The sequence below is a fragment of the Brachyhypopomus gauderio genome, unplaced genomic scaffold (assembly GCF_052324685.1).
Source record: "Brachyhypopomus gauderio isolate BG-103 unplaced genomic scaffold, BGAUD_0.2 sc52, whole genome shotgun sequence".
Classification (NCBI taxonomy): Eukaryota; Metazoa; Chordata; class Actinopteri; order Gymnotiformes; family Hypopomidae; genus Brachyhypopomus; species Brachyhypopomus gauderio.
In genome coordinates, this window is record NW_027506877.1 from 752,104 (window position 1) to 777,953 (window position 25,850).

A 25,850-nucleotide genomic window follows, 5' to 3' on the forward strand; every position below is an offset into this window, starting at 1 on the left:
TTCTCTCTTTGTGAAGTATTGGCACTGTTCAGTTGTGAGTACCAAATAGTTTCTCTTGTTAATCCTACTAGTTAATGATCTAGTGTTATTTCCAGCCTGTAGTCTTTTGTCTGCTTGGATTTGATTTGGTTTCTCAGTCTGTCTGATCTGGTTTGAACTCTCAGTGTGAACACAATCTTGGATTACCTCACCGCAAATAAAACCATTTCATTGTACCTCCGCAAGATTCTTAATTGTTTATTTACACATCATGACTGCAAATTATTTAAAACACAATGAACACTCTCTTAAACACCCTCCTAAGTCTAAAATGCAAACTATGGAAATGTTCTAAGGAGTTCTATGGAATCAATGTATAGCAAATATACACAATTGCATACATAAACAATCATAATCAAGCATACAACCATAATCATACACACACACAGACACACACACACACACACACACACACGCACACGCACACGCACACACACACACACACACACATATATATATATAAGATTATATATTATATATACAAGCTTGCAAGTATTTTGCTGTGTATACAATGCAAAGCACCTAACATGAAAGGGTTGGAAGAGTTGCTCTCCGTTTGATCCATCAACATTTTGTAACATGACCTTTGACCTGACTAGAACTTTAAAGATTTTCACTCTTTCAGTGTTATAGCGTATATGTCTAAAATCTAATGTCCATTAGGCATGTCATAACTGTTGTGGTAAAATACAAGTATCTATAAATGTTCAGTTAGCTCAGGTTAAGTTCAGTCTACCTTTTGCTTCCTGTTTGACTTACAACAAAGCAGCCTACACAGAGTTACTGCGGCCCAGACTGGAGCTAGGATAAGGAATAACAGGAGTAATAGCACGTCCAGACAGTGGTACGAGTACCATGGTAGCTTGTCCCCCTCTGAGCGCAAGTGAGGGGCGCCATTGTGTCTTAAGACGTACTCGATCCAGAACACGGCAGTGTCTAGAGACGAAAGAGGGCGATCACGGTGAAGTACCGACAACTTCTGCATGCTGCTTCGGAAAGTGGGATTCTTAATTACATCTGTGACGGCTTCGTGAAAGTCTTTTGAAGTCAGCGTGGCGACCTCAAGCACTCGCGCTGCTCCTCGAACCTCCAGTCGGACTGCGTTGTCAAACTGGTCAAAGAGAAGTGGAATAAGCAACACAGGAACCCCGTGGTAGATGGCCTCGTAGATACCATTGGTGCCGCCATGAGACACAAACGCACAAGTTTTTGGGTGACCCAGGAGATCATTTTGAGGAAGCCATTCAAGCAACAAGGTGTTATTCCCCAGCGACGAAGGTCGCTCACCCATGTACCTCCATATGACCTTCTGAGGTAGTGTAGCAAACGCAGCAGCAATGGCTTCTGTGAGTTCTTTAGGAAGGGCAGTGACCATGACTCCAAGAGACATGACCACAACCCCGTGCTCCCCAGAGCTCTGCATGAAATCCTCCAGCTCTGCAGGAAGTGGCTGGGCCGGGTGACACTGGAACCCCCCTATGTAGACTACGTTAGGCATGCTAGGTCGTGGAAACTCAAAGATGAAGTCGACACGCATCAGCCATATGTCCGCCGAACGCTGCATGGCGAGCAGGTCGGAGCCTGGCGGAAAGTGACGCTCGAGCAAGCCGTCGTAAATCGGGAGGATGACGAACTGCTCCTGGAAAATGACCATCAGGTATCGTACGATGTTCTCGGCCCTCTGCAGGATGTCCATTCTGTCACTGAACAGCGAGTTGTACATGGGGACGTGGGACGGAGGGGACGGAGCAAAGGCCAAGTGTGCTTCCGCAGCGTTGAGCCAGCGCACGTTATACACCATGGGAATGTGGAGATACTGGGCCAGGAGAACCCCCGCGGGGAAAGCAGGGTCAGTTAGCATTAGGTCGAATTTAGCGTCCTGCAGTTGTCCCATGAGCGACGCATCATCCAACATGGTGGAGATCAGGCGAAGAGCTCCGCTGTGGAACGTCTTCAACATGGCGGCCACGTCTTTCTGCTGCTCAAAAAAGCGAAGGACGGGCGTCATCCCCCGCAAGGCCAACGACCGCTGAAGCAAGCTCCCGAAGAACCCCGGGCCCACGTCCTCGGCCTGCGTGAGGTTGACGGTGACGAAGGTGTAAAGGGGGCAGTTGTCGCGGATGTACCAGCTGGTGGAGGAGCGCACCACCGTCAGATGGTGCCCCCCGCGCGTGCAGCTCCTTCAGGACCACCTGCATGTTCACCCAGTGGCTGCCTTCTTCAGGAAAAACCAGGATCCTGCCAGCTCCGCAGCAGCCAGCCATGACCAGCAGACAGGCGAAGCAGAGGAGCCCATCTCCACTCACCCCCATCTCTCAGTATGCTGGGGAAGGCACTGAGGACAAAGAGCCAGTGTTATGCCACTTCAAGTCAAGACTGAGCTAAAACACTGAAATATAAACACTGTGAAAACCATTAGATATGGCTGTTCAATTGCTTCTGGAATAGATGTGTGTGCGCTTGTGTGTGTGTGTGTGTGTGTGTGTGTGTGTGTGTGTGTGTGCGTGTGTGTGATGAGAACACTTCGGCTTTCAAATGGTGAGATTACATTTGCTAGCTGGCACAGAACACAGTGGTATTCTTAGTAGGGTACACCCTGCTCTAAATGAGCCCGTGATCAAGAGATACAGGGTGAACATTTTCTCAGGTTGATGCCCCGTAGCCCACATAACATTTTGGCTTAGTATTAATATACTCCACTCTGCATAAACACACAGACAATAAATGGTTTTCTCTCTCTTTCTCTCTCCCTTTCTCTAGCTTTATTGTTCTCTCTACAGAAATGATAATTCTAGGAATATTAAGAACATCAGATGTTTTCTGAATAAATTTAATGTTTTCTCATTAAATTGACTACAAATACTTCACTTTTTCTCCTAACAGAAAAAAACATGTTTAAAGAGCACCCCTGTGAATTTTAAAATATTTATCCAGTAAGAAAATAAATCAGATACATTTTTAAAATGTAAACTACATGTACCGATCCCTTTGGTATGTGTCTTCGACATGACGGTGCTGAATGGTATAACAAACAGAAGGAAGAGGTCCATACCTTTCTGAAAATCCTCAGTTGTTGGGTGGAAATCAAGACCGCGTTGAACGTTCCTCATTGGCATAGATATACTCTATTTAAACCCGTGTTTGCACAGCTTTATAACTCTGAGGACACACTCACTGGCAGCTTCTCATTCCCCAGCCTGCAGGCAACGGTGGATCTTCTCTGTAATGTGAGATTCAGTCTCACAAGACTTGTCTTGAATGAACACTCAGTACTGTAATTAAATGGAATGCAGGACATCCTAATGAATGTTTTCCTCCTCTTGAAGCAAAACAAATCATGGAATTAGACTCAGTGTTCAGAGCACAAATGGGGGCACGACAAAAGTGCCAGTCAAAAACAAAGAGACCACTGAGCCTTAACATCACTGCTGGGTTTACTCTCCCCACATGTTTGTGGGTGCCAAAACGCTCGTGAATATATCACACACACATTCAAAAAAAGAGCACATTTTCAGCCAGTATTTCTGTGGAAAAAAAACCCCATTACAATGACCCTCAAACATTTTCACTGCAGAAATTTCATTAATTTGTTCATTTTTTTAAAACTACATAATCCAATTCACATGGGGGGGGGGGGGGGGGGGGGGGGGGGCAGGACACACACACCCTCCAGAGTTCCAACCCTGTACAGTGCCATCATGAGGCACATAAGTATGAACACACACTTTTTCATCCCATGCCAACTTAGAGATGCCAATCGCTCTAACTGGTACATGTTTGGAATGTGGGAGGAAACCAGACTACCCAGGAAATCCATGCAGGCACATGGAGAATTAGCAACCCACACAAGTCACAGCCAGGCTGGCAGGGTATAGACAGGGTATAGACAGGGTATAGATCCCATCCCCCTACAGCTGTGAGCCAGACGTTTCACAATCATTTAATAGTAGCGGCCAAATTAATTTGTTTTTGTTGCAGAACAGCAGATCTTTCTGGTTTTTTTAAGATCAGATTCAGTTCAGAGCAGCATGGAACTTAGTTTTTTTTATTTTTTAAATAAATAAGTACATGCACACTGTCGCTCATCTTACGGTGTCTTCCATTAGATGCTTAGGTTATATTCTATCAGTCATTTCTTTCTTTTTCCTGCTGGCAATATTGCAATGGAGCTTAAGGACAGAGATGGAGATTTATAGCGCAGCTCCTATGCAAAAAACAAAAAATGAGTCTGAAGTGTAGAACTCCTTCGTCCGTTCTATGTCCAAGAAGGTGGTCCGGCCCATTAAAGCCTCTGGTTTGCCATAGTGCACGATGAATTGGTACACTATCATATGTCTCCAGTCCGTGATCACGTGTTCTGTGGCTTTTTTCCCACTGACTGCTGGACTTGTTCACCCTAGGTGCCAGGATACCAAGAGCTGGGATGTATGGGCAGAGCGAGAGGCAGTGCCAATCACATAAACTCAACAGACGCTCAGTGTTGCCAACTTAGCGGCTTTGTCGCTATATTTCGCACATCAACTGCGCATGTCCAAAGCCGCCGCTGACTGACCCCGCCACGTATTTACAGAGCGGGATGTAAATATAAATGTATCTTAAGTGTAATACAAAAGAAATCACTGCATTTAACTGACAATCTCAGTCACTCACTCACTTCATTCACCACCTGTTACTCACCTCATCCACAGTGTGCGCCTCTTTGTAAAAAAAAACATCAAGCTCGGATAAACGAGGAAGGTTGATGGAGTACCTGCTAACTGCTAGTCTTATGCTAACATTTAACAACAAAAAAAATTATGTAATTTACGTAAACATTATTTATACAAGCATATACAATGATATATACAAAGTCATGAAGTTATTTTGAAAAGTGACTGCCTATTTCAAAGGTAAAAGAAGTTCATATTTAAATATTTAGGGCGTTTTTTATTCACTTTTTTCTCTTCCACAACATCATTCCTTTACAGGTTCAAAAACGTATTATTCAAATTATGCGATTATGTCATTTAGCGACTTCTAGCGACATTTAGGGCAGCCAGTAGCTACTTTTCTTACTGAGGAGTTGGTAACACTGCAGCCACATGCAAAGACACTAACTAGCGCTACTGTAAAGTGGAAGACAGGTGTGAGAAGTTCGCTGGAATCGTTTTAACTCTTTTATATACATCTTTAGCTATACAGTTAGCCAACTGTCTGCATTATGTGGTAAAAATGTGTATTAAGGGGAGTAGGCAGAAGCACTTGAAGGGTCAATAGCATTAATAAAGAATGGCTTGTTAAACTAATTAAATTAAATGCTGAGTCAAAGGAACTTGAAGATCCTGTGTTGTTGGTACTGTTTGTGTTTACTGTTTACATAAGTCCCGCAGGGGGGAAACACAGGACAAAAACACAGCCCCTAACCCTAACCCTAACACCTGCTTCTCCGCCCACGTTCATGGTTCTGTCACACCTCCCTATGGACATGAAGAACGTAACGGGACGTTACCAGGGAGACAAGGCACTTAGCTGACGGAAGGTAACGGGAGGAATGCGGAAGTACCCCGAGTAACCGCAAGTCAGATAATAAAAGATCTTATCGCTAATCTTCAAAATGTTTGTCAGGACATGCCAACTCTAAATAGTGCACGAATAGATAAATATTTACAAAAAAACCCCAAACACAAACAAACATATTTTCTAAAATGAGTAACGTGGGGAATGCAGTGGTAGAGGATATGAGAGTGGCTGGTGTGTCAGTGGAGGACACTCAGGACAGGGCCAGATGGAGGAGTTTGATCTGCTGTGGCGACCCCTAAACGGGAATTGCTGAAAGAAGAAGAAGAAGTAACGTGGGGAATGTTGCTATATATACCAAGGGTTTTCATACAACGTCACAATCCCGGGGTTTCATGCAGTGCATATGGGTGATAGTAAAGCAGGAAAAGGATTCACCTACATACTTAAATGATTGAATCGTCAAATGTTTTTTCAGACAAGAGTCTTTAATTACGTAATTACCACGCTGTGCTCTTCTCGGCGTATAGATGTGACGATAATGGTTTTGACGTATTTGCACTGAAAGTCACACCCACATACACCACACTGGCGTTCAGAGACATGAGAAGACAATGTTCCCATACCAAACAAACATCTGTAACATGCTTTAATGTTGTCATATTGTATCCGGGTGAAAAGCATATGTAAACTATTAGTTACATGTTGTTGCAGAAAGATGGAAGGTGCAAATTTAATGTGCTTGGATGAGAGTATCTGGCGGAATATAGGGGCAACGGATAAATAACTGTCCAGAGTATTGACCCAGCAAACACTGAACCCTGGTGTTAGTATTAACACCACTGAACCCTGGTGTTAGTATTAACACCACTGAACACTGGTGTTAGCATTAACACCACTGAACCCTGGTGATAGTATTAACACCACTGAACACTGATGTTAGTATTATCACCACTGAACCCTGGTGTTAGTATTAACACCACTGAACACTAGTGTTAGCATTAACACCACTGAACCCTGGTGTTAGCATTAACACCACTGAACACTAGTGTTAGCATTAACACCACTGAACACTAGTGTTAGTATTAACACCACTGAACACTGGTGTTAGTATTAACACCACTGAACCCTGGTGTTAGTACTCCAGTAGGAAGTGCTGGATCGGTTAGCATGTTCGGCATGCTCAGCGCTATAAAGCAAAGGTCAACGGTGGTGTGAGACATGTTGGTGATTTTGCATTGTTTGCAAACCTCTGGATCAGCATTGAAGAAACGTCCATTATGTCCTAGAGACCCAGCAGTGATGAGTTGTTGGACTACATGCAAAGGAGTGTGTCAAGACTTGTCTTGGGAATTGTTTTAAAGTGATCTGTGTAGTAACCCAATGGCTGCCAAGGACCATTAATATCCTATTATTGCTCTGACAACCATCTGGAAAGGAACGATTTCATCATTTGAATCTGTGGAAACCAGCGCTGTCATGTACATGCCCACACAGCTGTGTAGCCCTAAACTCTGGGCCTGGTGCTATGGTGATTTCTTGGTACATTTATGCTGCTCTTTCATTGACTTACTGTGTTTCATCTTTAGTTAGATCAGAGGAATGTTCACCTACATATGACTCTGTGATGTTAAAGTCATAATGTTTGGAAGACAGATGTTACTGTTAACATTCTTCACCCCTACCTCCCTCTTTTTCTCTCCACTAACCTCTCCACTTCTTCTAAACAACTATATCATTATTTTCCTCCTTTTCCTTCTGTTACGCCTTATGATGCATTTTTTGGCTGCTCAGGATGCATAATGTAAACAACTATGATTAGCTGAGGTCACCTTTCCTCTGAGTGAAAGAATTTTTTTTTTACTTTTTAAAACTTTTTTTTCATTTTTTTACTTTACAGCTCTGTCATCATGGAAAAAGGCATAAATAAATATTTCATTCCATTCCGATTTTTGTTCCTTCCCACGCTGTACACCTGCTAGGTTGGTTTCACTACTCCCTCATTCCTACAGCCCCATGTACACAGATGCAGCACATTGTGTGGCATACAAACATGTACATGCACAAGCTTGGCATTCCATCTGAAAGTTGGGAGAGGTGGATGGGGGCTTACACACAGAAATATTTATCTTCAATGCTGTGACTTCTAAGAGCGCTAGACTTACAGCTACCATGTTTGTTTTGCCGAACTTTCACTTATTCCTCAGGTGAAGTTATTCTGTCATAATATGTTATTATCCTGTCTGTCAGTGCATTCATGCATGTCTTGCATAGTATAACTACAATAGGCAGTGCAGATTACTGTTCATTTACTGAAGATAATATCAGAATACACCTGGGTATGTATGCAGTGATTATTTTAAAACTCCCCTCCACACCCTGATTCTGCTCTTCTCTGAAATTATATTTTTATAATAATCTTTATTTGTATAGCACCTTTATGTAAGAAAACAATTACTATTCATAGTGATGAACCAGTAATAATAAACTTGCTGTTAACCTGCTAATGGTAATTAGTCATGTGACTGCAGACAGGGTCTGTTAGATTACTGGTCTGCTATTGGTGTTCCTCAGTTTTAGAGTTTAGGCAGCCGGGATCCAATGGCAATTTGAGACTGACCACACAGAACAACAGCTGCATGTCGTAAACACATATACTGCTGTATACACAGAATTACTGAATATAATCATTTGTCTGTCTTTAGCCATTGCTTAAGGTCCTATGTGCTGTTTGTGTGACATTTATTCTCCCTGATCATTAAACTCAGATGGCTGATTACAACAGTATGAAAATATGTGTAAATATGTACATTTTGTCTTGCCTGGAGTTCAGACAGCATGTGGTTTTTTTTTTTTTTTAGATTTAGAGTGATGAAAGTTCTGGAAAGGTCTGCAGTTCTGGAACCTCTGTACACCCTTGTATTGCTTATATGTCATATAGTTTTACTTTAACCCATGTCATATACAACTGCCGAACACGTCTGTCTGGTTTTGTCTGCCTTCTGGACTTTACGGCTTGGATTGCCTCGTTTGGACCCCATTTCTGGACTCCTGCTGCCCTCGTGATTCTGACTCCTGGATTGTTTTACGGAGCTGCTTTGATGAATAAACGTCTCTCATTTAGGTCTGTGTGCATCTGTATTCTGATATGTTCCCAGCATCACAGAGATGAGCTGGGCATTAGAGCCTTCTGTATCTTCTAATGGCCATTATAACCATCTCACATATTCCCCACAGATTCACTTGCATAACACACTACACCTCTGAAGGGAAATTAAAATAAACCTGTTGACTATGTCTGCTCCAAAAATAGATTTGAATCCATTTCAGGAAGACATTTTGCATAACTTTGAACTTTGAACCTCAGCCTGATCAAATAAAAAAATATGTTTTAAGAAATTATGTGAGAATAAATAGGTCGGTGGTAAGAATACTGTCAAGCAAAAGGCCTGGCTGTAGGGGAAAAGAAGAGCAAAAAAATGTGAGAGCATATTTAAGTGCTTAGTGAAGAGGTGAGTCTTCAGTCTTTATTAGATTTCCTTGATTGAGTCCTGATGCATGTGTTCTCTTGAGACGTGGTGGTTCAAGTCGAGCGGTACTAGAGGTCTGAAGGCAGTGTGGCCTAGAATGGTTTGATTTTCTGCTTTTAGGTATGTGGGAGCCGGTCCAGTTATGGCTTTGCAGTGATTTAAACCAGATGTGAGCTGCTTCAGGGTGCCAGTTCTCGGAACTGAGCAGGGGGCAACATGGGAGAACTTGGTTGAACCCAAGCCATGCAAGAAATCACAGTACTACAACATATTGTAAAGCATTATGGGAAAAAAACACACTCTAGTGATTTGTGTGTGCTTTTCCCCCTTCAATTCCTATTTTTATTGCCACGTTGAGACGTGGAAGAGAAGGAGAGGGCAGAGTGAGAACAAAAGCAGGTGTAATGGTGATTAGGACTGCGGTGTGTGACTCAGCTTAAGCGCTTTATCAGAAGACTCCAGCTTCCTGTTTCTCACTATTGCTCTTTTCTGCTCCTATCAACCAGCTAGCACAATATCCTCCCTCAGGAACACAGGCCCGCATTCGGACTGAAAATCGCAAGGGATTGTCCTATTGTGGTTCCTAATGGGTTGAATTATTTTCCAGAGACCTGTGGTCTTGCTTAGCCCAGACAAAGTCATAAATTTAAAGGAGTAAGGACACTTTAATATTATGTTCGAGAGAGACACAGTAATGGAATGGCTGGGTTACTTTTTAAGGATTCTGCATTAATTGCATGTTCCATACTATTTTCATATTTATATATTTACAATCACATCATATACACAGTAAAATGTGAGGAAATGTGTGCTATTGTCCATTTTAATTGCACCTTGTGTGTGTGTGTGTGTGTGTGTGTGTGTGTGTGTGTGTGTGTGTGTGTGTGTGTGTGTGTGTGTGTGTGCATGCATGTGTGTGTGTGTGGACTGTGTATGGGTGAATGTGACTGTGTGTGTGATAGTTTTGGTGGGTGCGTTTGTGTTCATATGTCTTCACTTACAACTCTCAATAAAACCTGTTCTGCTGGTCTTCTGTCACCTCCGAGCCATTTGCAGTGGACATACATGTAAAGAAAAGTATACAGCTCACTGAGCTGGACATTACAGTAGATTGGAGAACTACGGTGGCCTGAGAGGCTCTAAAAGCGTCCACCACTGTCCAGAGATGGACTTTATATAGTTCACTGTCAGTGGTTCATGTCCGTATTACTGATTTACTATGCTTAAAAACACAGTGCGTGGCATGTTAAGTACAGCTTTCACGTTGACATGTAGACAGATTAATGGAGGAACAATCCTCCCACAGATCGGCTGCATGAGTTTTTGGTGTTTTTGGTCTCTGAAAAGTTCATCATTTCCAATCTGAAAATTAACTTGGGGCTCCTCACAGCTTATTTCACTCACAGGTTTATCATTACGTCTATAGCCATGACCTCCATACCCATCTGCATCCCAGAACACTAACAATCAGAGGCTCCCATAACAGACAACATTGCTGGGAACTACAGGCCAAACCCAGAATGCTAGGTAATTAAGAAAGGAGTCAACCCAGGGCAGAAAACGGCACTCTCGAAATTCAGACACGGCATTGCAGGAGAAGATGGGGAAACATCTGAGTGAAGTAACCTGCCAAAGGGGCATGAGGATCCCTAAAAGGCAGCTCCTATTAAATTGAATAGACCTTTTTCCCAATTCCCAATCATCCATTTCTGCATTGATGTGGTTTAATAAATAGAGTTATAGAGTAACTTTGGAGTTTAGGGCAAAGATCATCTCTGAGATTCCATCCTTTCTCTTCCATGATTACACTGCCTACCTCTCCATTTCCCTTCATGACAAAGCTCACACCCCTTCTCCTATCTAGAGGCCATCCAGCGCTCCATCTTTGAAGTTCACGTAAGTTCTCGCCCGTCCGGCAGCCAGTCACCTCTGTACATCACTGTAGAATACGTGGTCTGCACAAATAAGCTATTGAGCTGAATGAGACTAGAACCTCAATCCTATGTAGGACTGGAACACACACAGTTTCACTGATGTTAAAGCATTTTAGTGGACGCACACACATACACACAACCAAGCACAACATATAATGGCAATGCTGAAAAAAACTTACTAAATAGCCCATTAGGGAATTGACCTTGTATTTGCATACTTTTATTTATGTGTTTGACACGGTACCATTTAAGGTTTGTAAGGCATCAGATGAGCTGTGTAAGACATGTAGACTGAGTACTGAAAGATCATTATTGGTTCTACAACAACCAACATAGACATCAGACATGTAGACTGAGTACTGAAAGATCATTCTTGGTTCTACAACAACCAACGTAGACATCAGACATGTAGACTGAAACTACTGAAAGGCAACACTTGGTGCCAGAAGAACCAGTGTGAAGATTCACGGCTCTAATCGTTTGAGAGTTGTGTTGTTATTTAGAGCAAGCTGAGGTTGATCTGATTTACCAGTAAACAGCTTTAATATTTTTTGAATCACATAGCTGCACCACATAGCAGCACCTAATCTCTTACAGATTACAAGAAGATAATAAGTTCCCCTATGTCAGGCTTGGCTTTGCTAACTATGGGAACATGACTAAAAATCTCTTCATTACTGAATATTAATATATTAATATAAATTAAATACAAATGCAGCTGTGTGACAAACAGCAAAGGTCAGAAGAGGTTTCTTAAAATAGTTTTATTGATAGGTAAGTATACTACATAATTTGAAGCACAACTTTGACTTATAATTTTATACAAATTTTATACGAGACAGTTTTCTTAAGCGCCTTTTTGTGCAAATCCATACTTCAATATCAAGCCTGAATATAGAAGATTTCCTAAAGACAGCCCACATGAACAAGACATGAACACTAAATCTTGAATGCAGCTCTGACAGCAGAGGATGTTTAAAGATAGTAAACTTTACAGAGAGGGTTAGATCCTGGATCACTTAAACGTAATTATGCTAAATTCCACAGAAGTTATTTAAATACAGTCGACTTCTTGAAAGGCAGATCGATGTTACATTACTGTACATGACGTGGATACTGATGCTATCTGATGAGGAGGCTTCAATCTTCATATGCGAGCAGCATACCACGTCATGGCCCAGTCAAACCGGTGACTTCAATGTGTGGGAGAGACTGGTGATCAAAACTCCCGATTTCATTAAGGCACTACAGGTGAAGTTGGCTCATGCTGATGATGGTGAGGATAACGGCGCAGACGACGGTAGATATAACAATCATATGATGGCAGTAATGAAGATGACGATGATAGCGATGGTGAAGATTCTGGGCTGTTTAGCCCATCGGCCTGTTATTGAGCAGTGTTATGGGATGAAGCCGGGCCTTCATCTCACGTCTGATCTGGCACCAGGTGCACGCCCTGCAGAAGAAGGCGTACACGCAGTCGTTGCAAATGGTGTCCTGGTGGAAGAGAAAGGAGACGAGATCATTTAATGAGTGTTCGCCCCGACCACTGTTTCACTTTATATACACCTGTTCATTAAGCTTTCACATAGCAGGTATGGTCTAGTATGGTCTACAGCTGATCAACAAGCACTTGAATTCGGTTTCCTTACCTTGATGCCATAACGGCGGCGCATGGACACCCTCATAGCGAGAGTGGCCGGAGGGATGCAGCCACAAGTGTCCAGCAGGGGGAGACAGAGGCACTCGCCGTGGTCCCGGGCTACGATGCAGGCATAGCACGGGAAACACCACACCGAGAAACAGCCTGCAGACACGTACACGCACAGTAAGGACCCGCTATGTAACAAACAGTAAGAACAAGTGACTGCAGGGTAGATGTGACAGATAGCACATGTTTGTTGTACAGGTCAGGTACTACTTTATGTCACATCTCAAACGATGATCACTGCTCTTTCAATCTTTGTCCCAAGTGCTATTTGGTGTGTTGGTCAGAGCACAAGTCCTCGAAACATAAGGCCTGGGTTCTCGGCTGGGCATAACTTCAACAGTCTGTCTAAGTTACACTATGTTAGATATACACTCACATTCATTGACACTCTCACACTCGCAGATGCTGGTGCTCCACTGATCAGACGTTGCAGACACTACAAGTGCCTTCGGCTGCTGGATAACCATTTTGGTCGCCATGGTGAAGGCTTTATGGAAGAAGAACAAAAAAATAAAATAAAATAATGAACCAAACAGGCAAATTGATTTCAGAAATTTCAGAAATTAAAATCACAGCATAAAAAAAACTTCCTTTACAACAATGAATTAAAGATGTGATATACCAAAAATAACAATAAAAAAGTGAATGTTTTCAATAAATGAAATTAGTGTATTTAATAAAAATTTTATTATAATATAATACACTAAAATTCTCTGTCTCTTCCAGAGCAGTACATATCTTTTACTGTCTAACTGTCTGGCTGTCATGTCTCTTACCTTGACTCGGGATCTGAGGAGTGACACTCTGGAGATGTGAGCAGGGTGCTTTATTTAAAAAGGGAGGGAGGTGGCTAGGATGGTCAGGGCTCACCTTCACATGGACACACGTAGGTGAACAGGCTCCAGACACAGTCATGCACGTGCCACACACACACACACACACACACACACACACACACACACACACACACACACACACGCGCACACACACACACACAAACACACACTCACATGCTGCCGGATGCTTATCAATGAGCGGATTTTCTGTAACTTGTTCGGCCAGGCAGGTGCGTGTTAGTGATGTGAGCACAGAAAAAAATGACAGATTGATTGGATAATAGATTTGGATGAATTATGGTGTCCCTGCTTAGAAGCACAAACAGAAAACACAGCACTTGCAATGTTATTTTTTGAAAGGTGTGTCAGTGTAATCTTCTGGTGGTTTTGAACCAGTTAAGGCAAAAACTCCCTAAAAGTTTTATATTCTTTGTGTAGCATGGTTGTTGGAGATAGTCTTTTTAAAATGTCATTTACATTTAACTGTAAATGGAAGGACACCTGATCATTAGCTAAATATCAGTACAAGCAGAAACTATCTGAATTATTTCTTAAATGTTTTATCTTTTCTTTTGATCAGAAAGCTGAACAGATACAGATTACATAATTCTTAGAATGAAGTACATTTCAGTTTGAGAGAGGAGTTAAAAGTATACTTTGTGTGTTCTGGACCCATAGTATTGTTAACCTTTTAAATCCTGTAAAGCGCTTTTCACAACACATGTTGTCACAAAGCGCTTTACAGGATTTAAAAGGTTAACAATACTATGGGTCCAGAACACACAAAGTGTACTTTTAACTCCTCTCTCAAACTGAAATGTACTTATACAAATAAACTTTGATTTGATTTGATTTGACTTTGTCAATTACAAATTCCTCTAATCATGAGGTATGTATTATAGAGTGAGGCTTAAACATCCCTTTGCTCTTAGTGGGCTAAAATTCATTTTACATTAGATGCTTTTAACATAAGGTAATTTAACATAAGTGCAGCAATTTCTGTGGTATTTGCTAATTATTTTTATTTTAAGATGATTTAAATATTTGTTTTATTTCCATTCCTTAACAAATATAGCATAAAACACAGCTGATTTCTATAGAACATTCATGTTCCAGTCAACACTCTGTGGAACTACCAAAGTAATCCCCAACTCCTCAAGAGCATTATTATTGAGGATATTATTGTTGTTATTATCCTCACTGGCACAATCTGAAAATTTATATTTTCTGAATCTTCTGATTTCTTTTAATATTTTAATACTATTTAATATTTGAATATTCTTTTAATACTGTGAGCTGGAAAATACAAACTGAGAAACAGGAGAAAGATTGACATTTTTAATATTTTTATTTCAATATCCATAATTATATGTTGACACAGAAAAAAGCTTCAAGAACAGGCGTTTTGCTAGCGAGTCTGAAACAAATATTACAAGAGTCTTATCGGAACAATCAGCACGGTAGTTGAGAAGACATTAGTAAACAAGCATAGCCAAATTAGAATAATCGCCAAATTAGAATAAACCAAACAGCGAATAAACCAAACAGCGAATACCAAAGTATGCAGAATATGTTACAGAAAGTTTTTAGGAGGCTTCAGTCTTCATGTATGAGCAGTTTGGCTGAGAGCCAAATCAATCCATCCCACACCTCCTCACCTCAGCCCTGAAGCCCACACAGTGAACACAAAGACACAGAGATGGTGCTGTGAGTCTAAACATCTCCACCCAGATGAGAGATGAGAAACAATGTCAGTCCGTGTCTCCACTGTGTCTCCGTTGATTCTGACGACGATATCAATGATCCAGGTGATGAATGGCGAATTTTTAAAGAGTGCTGTTTTGGTTTTATTTGGCTCGGTTGTGCAAGAGAGTGACGGGATGGTGGCGGGCCTTGAGCTCACGGCGGATCTGACACCAGGAGCAGGGCCCGCAGCAGCAGGCGTAGACGCAGTCGTTGCACAGCGAGTCCTGCAGACGGGAACAGGGAAGCAGACGGGTGCGTGAGGAAAAGCACGGTGCACGCAAGTTTTGATTGAAAAATAGGAACAATGTATGGTCGAGCAACCGATGTAGAAATGAACCAGCTGACCCGTCACAAGCGGACTCACCTCGATCCCGTAGGTGTGCCTGATGGACACCCGCATGGCCATGGTGATTGGGGGGATGAGACCCCAAGCCTCTAGCAGGGGGAGACACAGACACTCACCGTGGTCCCTAGCCGTGATGCAGGCGAAGCAAGGGAAACACCACAGCGCAAAGCAACCTGGACACACAAGCAAAGAAATATTACACCACACACACACACACACACACACACACACACACACACACACACACACACACACTGTTGGTTTAACGATGTAAGGCAGCTCTCCACTCACAGTCATTGACATTGTCACATTCACATATGCTGGAGGACCACTGCTCCGACCCCGGTGCCACGACCAGTGGCTTAGGCTGCTGAATGACCATCTTAGTTGCCATGGTTAAATGTCTGAAAAACAAAAATACTTGTTCATTAGTACTTGTTCTATCTACATCCTAAAATCTTTTGATTTGAAGAAGTCATATGGATTAATAATCCTAAAACTGATAAACTTATTTTAAGAAAATATATGTTGGCAAAATAAAACAAGGTGTTGTCTGGAACACCTTGGCAGATAATAATACAATAATTGTGTAAAAGTGTAAAAATCCAATAACCACTGTTTTGGTAAGTGAATGTAAAGTGTTCATGATAACTGTTTGATAACTCTTTGAATTTGCTAAGTCCGTGTCCATGTGGTTGTCGTTCTAGTGACTTACCTGGGTGGTGTGTTACCGTAGAGCAGACAACTGGTCCAGGAGACAGTGGTGAGAGTGTTTGACTGAATCCAGCAGTAAAGGAATGTGTGGTTTTATATGACAGGGACACATGCGCAAACGCACACACACGTGAAAACTCACACACGTGCCCACAAACACACCCGACACACAGACAGACCACAGGATATGTCCTCAAAGATTAACATCAGGCTACATGTACTCATCAGCAAAGCAGGTTAGATGGGTACATACCATGCAGTTTTTTATTGATAGATTTGGATATGATTACCCAGTCTTTACTCAGATGATTCTGTCACAATGTTATCCCCAGTGTATGATATGATTCTTCAAAAGAAATTAATGCCTTGGGGTGGGAAATGGCAAGTGTTATATGTCAAGTTTAGTCAATAAGGCAACCCCACATTTCTAAATAAACTGTTCAAATGTTCATGTGCAGCTCCCTTGAGAGCATCTTAATGTGGTTTTAATGGTGTTTTCCACTCCATTCAGCTATTGTTACTCATATACTCGAGCAGCTGACAATACTAAATTAAAACACAAGCACTGTTCCCTTAGAGAAAATCTGTGGAGCTAAAATTGAGGAAACAATACACAACACTACATAAGACTACATAAGACTGCACAACTACACTACTTTCCCATTACTCTTTGGAGAGGACTGAGTGGGATCGGTAGGCTCCTTCCTCACACAGGACACCAGCACTTACAACTATTCAACTATTCATTCATTATGTTGGGAGAATCCGTATTGCAAATTTAGCTCATGATAAAAGATAATGTACGCTTTGCTTGTTACACTGGTCAATTAATTATTTAAAAATAACAAAAAGATGCACATTTTAGAAGAAAAACGTAGAACATTAGAGTAAAATACAGCAACTATTGGTAAAATTTTCCACCAGCGGCTTTGCCTGAATGTGGTAAAGAAGGCTCCCTCTGGCGGCTATTAAATATAATGCGTTGCAATGAGAGACGTAACATCACTAACATAAAATGACAAGCGACATAAAATCACTAACATAAAAATACTGTCGGGATCACACGGTAAAAGATAATGAATGATAATGAATAAAAATACTGTTTTTGAATAAGTTTACTCTCAATAACAATTGGCATTGCTTTCATATTTTCAGTAGGCCTACATGTTACGCTTTCTCATTGGATAACATTGGTATCGCTAAAATGTTTGTTCAAAGATCATTTCGATACGTGCTGTGCTGCTGCCCTCTTCAGGACAACTATATTACTACAGTTATCGCATGGGTTCATTTCAGCAACACATTAGAGTACAAACACCTCCCTCTAGCGTTGAGATCGGGTCACTATAGTGTGAAATAATTTGTAAATATATATACAGGGATGGCTTAGTTATCTTGAAAAAGTAATCCGATTACTGATTACTCCTTTAAAAAGTAACTTAGTTGCGTTACCGATTACTTTTAAAAGTAACTACATTAGATTACAAGTTACTTTAGTAGTTACATTCAGCAGCAAAATTAGTTTTTCCAATATTCGCTTTATTGGAAGTGCATTTTAAACAATAACAATATATCTCCTGACATTTAAATAATGTATCTCTTGACATTTAAATATTGTATCTCCTGACATTACGTTTATGTCGCTGCGCGGTATTATTTTTTGTAAATGTATTTGTAAACGTAATTACAAGCGAACTATTCAACCAGACAGCTATTTGTTGTTAAACGAAATACAATTACAATTTCAAGCGTTTAAAAGTACTTTAGCCTAAATTCCAGCACTTTTCAAACGTGGAACACAATACAACATTAATCAGGTAAATGTTCCTTCCCCTGTTTTTGAGGGGTGTTTCTTTACACTACCACATATCGTTACGGACAACACTGCACAGAATGACGTGAACGCGCTCGCGCACTCACAGGTTCGCGCGCAGCGTGCGGAGTCGAGCGTTACGGTCAGACGCAAAACTATAACTGAGCCAAGAATCAAATCAAATCAAATCAAATATATTTGTATAGCGCTTTTCACAACACATGTTGTCACAAAGCGCTTTACAGGATTTACAAGGTTAACAATCCCTAATGAGCAAGCCAAAGGCGACAGTGGCAAGGAAAAACTCCCTAGATGGTAGGGAATAATAGGAAGAAACCTTGGGAGGACCAAGACTCAAAAGGGAACCCATCCTCCATTGGGCGGCCCGTTAACACACAAATTACACGAAAACAAATTATACAGACGAATACACAAGTCACAAACAAATCACACAAAAAAGAAGAAAGGAAATATATATATATATATATTTACTAAGGAAAATAAAAATTGTAACGCACAGTTACTTGGATAAGTAACTTTAACCTGACTACTGGATTGGTTAAGTTAAGTTACTGGTTAAGTGCTATGAAATACAAAGTCATGAAAAAAATCACACATTTCTCTTGACAGTTCTCTTGACAGTCTTCTCACTGCACTATAAACGTGGTCAAGTCTTAACAGAAGTTAAATTGCAAAAAGTCGTTTATGACCGGTCTTAACTGCTGAGGGAGATGCCTGTACTATAATGTTATGGGACTGATCATAATCATAGACTGCATATGATGTAGTTTTTCCTGAAGAGGGCAGCAGCATATCTTTGATCAAATGTAAATGTGCCATATTTGTCAAATGTGATTTTTCACCACAATCAAAATTTGTCATCCACTTTTTACCCATCTGTGCAGTTACAACACACACACACACACACACACACACACACACACACACACACACACACACACACACACACACACACACACTAGTGATTACTAGGGGGCTGTGGTGCACAGGTGCTCAGATCAGTGGGCAGCCGACAGCAAATGTTTACCAACCGTTGCTCTGCTTTGAAAGTAAAACCAAAAACATAAAGCAATTCAAAATGCTACTTTGCGTTTCATTGGTTTCTTGGTTGCAGAATCATTAGAATGGCTTCTAATCTGACCAATCAGATTGATTGACACTTTCTATACACATGATAATTGAATAGCGACAGAATTGTAGCGTTCCTAATTGAAAAGCCCTTTTCAAGGCTAACCGTCAATGAGAAGCTCACAATTCAGCGAGGCCGGGCAACTCCACCTATAAGTATTTGTCAGACAGGAAAAACTTAACCTATAGTTTCGTGCTTTTTGTGAGATCATGGGAGGAATGTTTGGCTAACCGCCAAACCTCAGCGTCATCTTCTGTCCAGGGTTGCTAACGTCCTGATGGATGCCAGTGTTCAGTCGAATTTTCCTACCCGTCGAAAATTCCTACCTAGGTTTACTGCGCATGCGCAATTCACTATTACGTCATGATTTTGGTGGCTGGCTACTTATGGCAGGCCTATGGAAGGCCGTTTTAACATAAAATGGGCTTCGTCTGATTATTTGTAATTACATTCTGGATATCTAAATATTAGTTTTGACTAGTAACAATTACAATTTGACGATCCGGAATGACAATTCAAGATATCTACATTTACATTCTACCTAGTGAGAAGAACAATTCAAGATATCTTCAATTTCATTTTGGCGGATCAAAATGGCTTTTAAGATATCTAAAATTACGTCACTGGATTTGTCATTTTAAGAGTCACACATCTGTAATTCTTATTCAAGATATCTCTAACGTAATTATGACTATAGTCAAAATGACATTTTTAGATATCTGAATTATAGAAGTGCGTGCATTATGCAGAATTTTGGGTGGCTAAAATGCCGTTAGCTGTTCTTGAAAAAATAGTCAGAAAATGCCACAATCTTGAAAGAGCTCAACAGTATGGATTATGCGGCACAAATAAATCGTGTTAAAAACACGAGAATGCGAGTTCGACTGTCCTGAAATCGCATACAGGCCACTGATTAGCAAATACAAAGAGTGCCAAGCTTGGCGTCAAAATGCTACGTAAATCTAGGACGTATTGACTAGACAGAATGATTATTGAAGATATCTACAAACACTTTCCGACTAGTCAGAATAATTATTTAAGATAACAGGAATAAAAAAAACGTTTAGATATTTTTTTTTTCAGGATATTTGTAATTTATTTGTAGGCTACTACACCCATCGATTTTTCCTGCCTCCTCATTCTCAACATTCCATTTAGCGCATTTCAACAGTGAAGTACTATAGTGATTGAATGAATTTATATAGCACCTTTCTGAATTCCCAAGGCGCTTTACAATTTAACACAGGTACAAGTCACAGACAACCAATCACACACACACACTGGCGAGAAGCGGCAGCCAATTGCGCACAGCATACTCTCTACCGGGATCCACAGCCCCCTGGGGGACTGAATGGGGTGCAGGAAGGGGAGAGAGGACAGACCCTAGTGGCAGAGCACCATCCACCACTGGGCATACAAGCAAACACACACACACACAGACAGACTACTTTTTATTGAACAGAGAGACACAGACACACACTCAGGGAGAATTTGTCAGGGACTGCCAATTTACCTAACCTCCATGTTTTTGGACTGTGGGAGGAAACCCACACAGAAACATGGAGAACATGGAAACTCCACTCAGATAGGGACTTGAACCCAAGACCCCAGTGCTGAGAGGCAAACGTGCTAACCACCAAGCCACCGTGTTGCCCGTGTTGACATTTAGTCTGTCGAAATTTCCTACCTATAGTATTGATGAACTTAATGCTCTTACATAATGACATTTAGGCTATCGAAATTTCCTATCTATAGTGTTAATGAACTTAATGCTTGTTTATAATGACACGCAGGCTAAAACATGTTCATACAAAGATGTAAACAATCCAATTTGCTTATATTAATATTAATAACAATATATGAATACGCAAAATAAAACTTTTTATTTAAATATTATCCTACCTTTTAAATGCTGATTTGCGCTACATTATGACGTTTTCATAAGGTAAACTCTACAGCGATACGTCTACAAATATGCGAGGCCCTCGGACACGGTAGGAAATATCGATAAGGTAGGAAAATTCGACAGAACACCTGTTGTTTGGATGCCCTGTTTGCCTTTGTATACATACAGAATTGTTGCACATAAAGTGAGACTATGGAATACAGGAAAATGTGCTTTCATTCAAGCTGCTTTTGTTTTATTATTTGTAGTTGCATTTGTGGTTTGTTCACCTACTGAAATCCATACAGTAGTTTAAAAGTCAAGTCTGGCATTGACAAAAATGGCAAGGCATGAGTGGGGTGCTTTTTGTATGTAGTTCTCACCACTGAAAAATTAGGATAAATGGTGTCATGGACTCCAAATGCCAAGAGAATTTAGATTAAAACATGACAGCTTCTCGACAGAGTACAGAATCTTACATCATGGCAACAATTCAGTATATACCCCCACATACCTTAAAAATTAGTTCAGTAACCATCCCGGGAAGCTTCTGCAGTGACTATCTCCATCCTTATATATAAACCCACTGAAAATATGTGTAGAGCTGAAGGCAGATATTCATGCATAAGGGGATAAGGGGCAATGACTCTGGAGAGATAATCTATATTCTTCCCCTATCTTGACCACTCTGAGGTGTCAGTGCTGTTATCTTGCCAGTGGTAGGCTGATTAGATTAGGATTAAATACCAGTAACAGTTACATGTTGTGAGAAAGAACTTAATTTTTTTCTAAGATCAAGGTGATAAAACAAGAGAGACAGATTATTTTGTAGTTTTTGTAGGTTTTCATAATGAGCCTTATGAAGAGCATCAGTAATTCTAGACATTCTGGAACAACTACTATATGATTAATGATGTTAACACATATGAAGAGGAGGATGACTATGAAGGTCTTCACTGCCTTCTCTGGTATCCATGCTTGTGTCCACGTGCATTCATCTCCCGTGACATTTGGCACCACACGCAGGGGCAGCAGAACCATGAATAGACACAGTCATTACAGATAGACCCCTGAGAGAGAGACAGAGAGAGACAGATGGGTTAATGTAAGTAAATGTACTGATTGTGACTTTATTGATTAAAGTAAATTACAGTAATTCTCACTGAGATGGTTCAAATCAAATTTATTTAAATTCATTCCGAATTATGCAATTCAGCAGTTGATAGAGCAGACATCATTAACCATGTGGCTGGCAGGTCTGCCGGAGTGTGATGGATTAACAGTGTAGTGCCACAATACTGTAGTCTGATCTCAGATTAGATACAAAAATGCATCAATGATCCTAAGATGGACAGTGAATCGGTGGGCTCAGGCCCACACAGTCTCTCTATAGGGCACGAAAGGATTTTTGCACTTTTGTGTCTCCACACGTCTCGTCTCTGTGCTGTACTGACCTCGATGCCGTAGCGCTCTCGCACCGATGATCTCATGGCTAAGGTTATAGGGGGGATGCAGCCAATGTCGAGCACCGGTAAGCACAGACACTCTCCGTGTTTCTTCGCCGTGCTACAGGCGAAACAGGGCAGGCACCAGAACGAGAAACAACCTACAAATACATCTCGATTATTAACACGTTCAGATTCTAGAGAATTCAGTTGGGCAACCAGCTTTTTCACTCAGCTGGCTGTTTGGCAGTAGTATCTTATCCCACCTCTTATACCCATAGACCCCCCCATAGACTCATTGGTATGGTCCGCCGTGTGTGTCTTTGTTGTTGTGTCTATTGTTGTTTATTGTGTTACCACACCTTGTTAGTCTGCCTTCTGTTAGTCTGTTCACCTGTCGCCAGTTATGCAGTTAGGGTATTTAATCCCTCGTGTTTTGGGCTCTGTTGTTGGTCTTTGTCTGCATGTCAGTAAATGTTATTAGTGCATCACTCTGTCCTTGCTCTCCCTCACTCACTACGTTGACGTGTTGTGATAGTTCAGACATTGATATTTCCTGAGACTAGAGTGTAAAGTTGAAGGCCCTATAGAGGAGAAATGCACATATATTCATGATATCCAGAATATATGTGGGGAGTCCCTCTAGCCATCGATTGTAAATAGAAGTAAATAGAAGATGCAAGTAGTAGTAATATGGAATATGTTCACATTATGTTCACATGCATCACTTCTGGCTGAAACTTTGGAAACCTTCTGGCTATTCACACTGTAAATTCTTAAGATATATATATTTGCACAGTCTCAGAAGAGCTCTTGTCATCCCTCTACTCAAGGAAAGTATTTCTGACCCCTTCACTTCTCTATGCAGTTATATTTTTTAATGCATTCAATTCTCTCTCTTTAAAAAACCTGCATTCCGAGCCCTGGAGGTTTCTCCCTACAGCATTCCAAGCTTTTGAATTCTCTCCCTGATGTTTTAAAACCAGGAAGTCTTTCCCTAAAAACGACATTCCAAAATCACGAGTTCACTCTGTAAAATAACATTCCAAGTCCTGGATTTTCAAATGTGAGAATTACTGACATGCTTAAAATCTCAGTGTCTACTTGTTCAGTGTTGATTTTTGCATGATATTATGCATGTGGTATTCAGGTGAACTGACACAGGTACGTTATATTCAGGCGAACTTACATTCAGGTACATTGTCACAGAAGTCACAGATGCCTGAGCCCCATTGACTGGAAGAGGTCATTACTGCCATTGGCTGGGGTTGCTGGATCACCACTGTTGTCATGATGTCTGAATGAACACATATGCACAAGTTTAATAATGTAAATTGTCCATTGGCTCCATTGGATGGACAGTCAATATAATGTTTACTGCAAACATGTTTCAAAGTGAACATGTAAATTGCCCAGGCTAGAGATTTGCACTGACAATAATTGCATGGCATTGTTTAACAGATCAAGTGTCACTGTCTCATAATACACACAAGTTTGGTAAATAAGTTTGGACAACATTTTTTACTGATTTTAAAATCCCAATTAAAGCTTAATTTAAATAAGAGAAAACACACAATGAGTCAGATATTATAGATCAAAAGTATTAAAGCACTGAGCAGCCTACCTGTGTGAAGAGTTAGATCAGTGGAAGAGGAGACACACAATCACACACAGCACACACTGCACTATGAACACAGTGGCTGTGGGAAAAGATATACCCAGACACCCTCCCCATGGCATGCACTACTGGTTCAGCTAGTCGGATGTGTATGCAGGCAAGATGTCTGACCACTAAATTTGGGTTCTTTGGATGGACAGCATACTTAACTATATTGTTAGTCTATATTGGGATTACTTTAAATATATTGACTGAGATATGCATTTAAGTATATATATATGTGTGTTTGTTTATAACTAACAACTAAAAAGTTGTTTTTAGAAGGTACTTTAACAAGCTGACTGCTAAACATGAATTGAGCCAGAGTTTGCCAGATCAATCCAGATCAAGTGTATGCTAGACTAAACCAGTTCAAGAGTATGCTAGATTAAACCTGATTGAGGAATGTGCACAGAACAAACTTGGCCTATAATCGAAGTCAATTTGGGCAAGTCAGTAGTGCCAAACCTAGAAATCATCTTATGATGCAAAAAAAAAAAATGCACAATGCTAGAAAACATAGAAAACAAGACAACCTGAAACCCAGGAAACAGGAAAAACAGGAACACATCACCACGGTGCCTGCAGAACCCTCACAGTAAGAGCAGGACAATACACAGTGATGAAGGAATGAGCCAGGGCCTAAGAGGGCGAGGTGATGGCAGGTGCGGATTACCAGACTCTTGAAGGACTACTCACACTAGCTGTAGGAGGCAGCCTCGTTTTCCTGAGCTGCTGCTTTCGTCATAGTCTTCGTGTAGTCTTACGTTCACGATGAGGTTTTAAGCGCGAGACAATCTGATGGAGGTGCCAATGCTGGGCACAGTTAGGTGCTCTAACACAAACTGAATTTCGTCATGAATGGAGGGATTAAATTAGGGTTCGTTAAACTGTTCTAGAGATAAGGCCATCAGAGCGGCCACACCTGCACTAGGCCTTTCTCCTCTCATCACCAGAAGCAAACATCTGAGGAGATGTTCTTGTCGCTTGCCTTTTCGAATAAGCTATGCCCAGCAAGCAGAAACTATTAGTAGAAATACACTCACCAGAGGCGGTCTTTGCATAGAGGCGTTGCTAGGCAATTGCCTTGGGCCCCTCCCAATGTAGGGCCCCCTTGTCTAGCTAAAGCCAGGTTCACACTACACGACTTTTCAGTCATCAGGTTTTTGTGCCGTTCGCACTACAAGACTGGTTGTGCTATAATCGCAAGTCTTTCAGTTGTTGTGGCTTTCACACTACATGACTGATCGGTGACGTGGGCTCACGAATTAAACGACTGGGGAATCGCCGACTCATCTGGCTGCCGTCCAAAAACACGAGAACACGAAAATGAAACACTCGCGAGAACCAGCAACACCACGAAGAAAATAAAAACAACGTACATGTACTCCACATTTTCGTTATTATTATTTTTTTTACCGTTTAACCACCCCATAGTCCCAAATTGCCAGAATTATTTCATCTCTCCGTTGCAGTGAACATAGATATAGTCAATCACACTATTTCTCCAGTGCTGTCACAATAACTTAAACACAGTGTTGTAGTAAA

The 25,850-nt window shown here is 41.1% G+C and overlaps 4 protein-coding genes across 4 annotated transcripts; all 4 read right to left on the reverse strand.

The window, feature by feature from the left end:
- Nucleotides 1-221: 221 nt before the first annotated feature.
- ugt5g1 (UDP glucuronosyltransferase 5 family, polypeptide G1) lies at nt 222-3,460 on the reverse strand. Its single transcript, XM_076987393.1, is given in 3 exon segments — nt 222-2,209; nt 2,211-2,374; nt 3,092-3,460. Coding segments are annotated over 2 exon segments (1,584 nt in total). The 5' UTR covers nt 2,352-2,374; nt 3,092-3,460; the 3' UTR covers nt 222-766.
- Nucleotides 3,461-11,745: 8,285 nt separating this feature from the next.
- Nucleotides 11,746-13,600, reverse strand: ponzr4 (plac8 onzin related protein 4). The gene is made up of 4 exons (XM_076987517.1): nt 13,487-13,600; nt 13,087-13,197; nt 12,652-12,806; nt 11,746-12,496 (listed from the first exon to the last, which is right to left on the reverse strand). The coding sequence occupies exons 2-4, from the start codon at nt 13,187-13,189 to the stop codon at nt 12,371-12,373; spliced, it is 384 nt and encodes a 127-aa protein (XP_076843632.1). The 5' UTR covers nt 13,190-13,197; nt 13,487-13,600; the 3' UTR covers nt 11,746-12,370.
- A 1,275-nt stretch (nt 13,601-14,875) lies between these two features.
- On the reverse strand, nt 14,876-16,503 carry LOC143488596 (cornifelin homolog B-like). The gene is made up of 4 exons (XM_076987395.1): nt 16,354-16,503; nt 15,930-16,042; nt 15,657-15,811; nt 14,876-15,516 (listed from the first exon to the last, which is right to left on the reverse strand). Exons 2-4 carry the CDS (start codon nt 16,030-16,032, stop codon nt 15,394-15,396), a joined length of 381 nt encoding a protein of 126 aa, XP_076843510.1. The 5' UTR covers nt 16,033-16,042; nt 16,354-16,503; the 3' UTR covers nt 14,876-15,393.
- Nucleotides 16,504-20,419: 3,916 nt separating this feature from the next.
- On the reverse strand, nt 20,420-24,759 carry LOC143488621 (cornifelin homolog B-like). Its single transcript, XM_076987442.1, has 4 exons — nt 24,270-24,759; nt 23,835-23,942; nt 22,655-22,806; nt 20,420-22,270 (listed from the first exon to the last, which is right to left on the reverse strand). Exons 2-4 carry the CDS (start codon nt 23,935-23,937, stop codon nt 22,154-22,156), a joined length of 372 nt encoding a protein of 123 aa, XP_076843557.1. The 5' UTR covers nt 23,938-23,942; nt 24,270-24,759; the 3' UTR covers nt 20,420-22,153.
- Nucleotides 24,760-25,850: the final 1,091 nt, after the last annotated feature.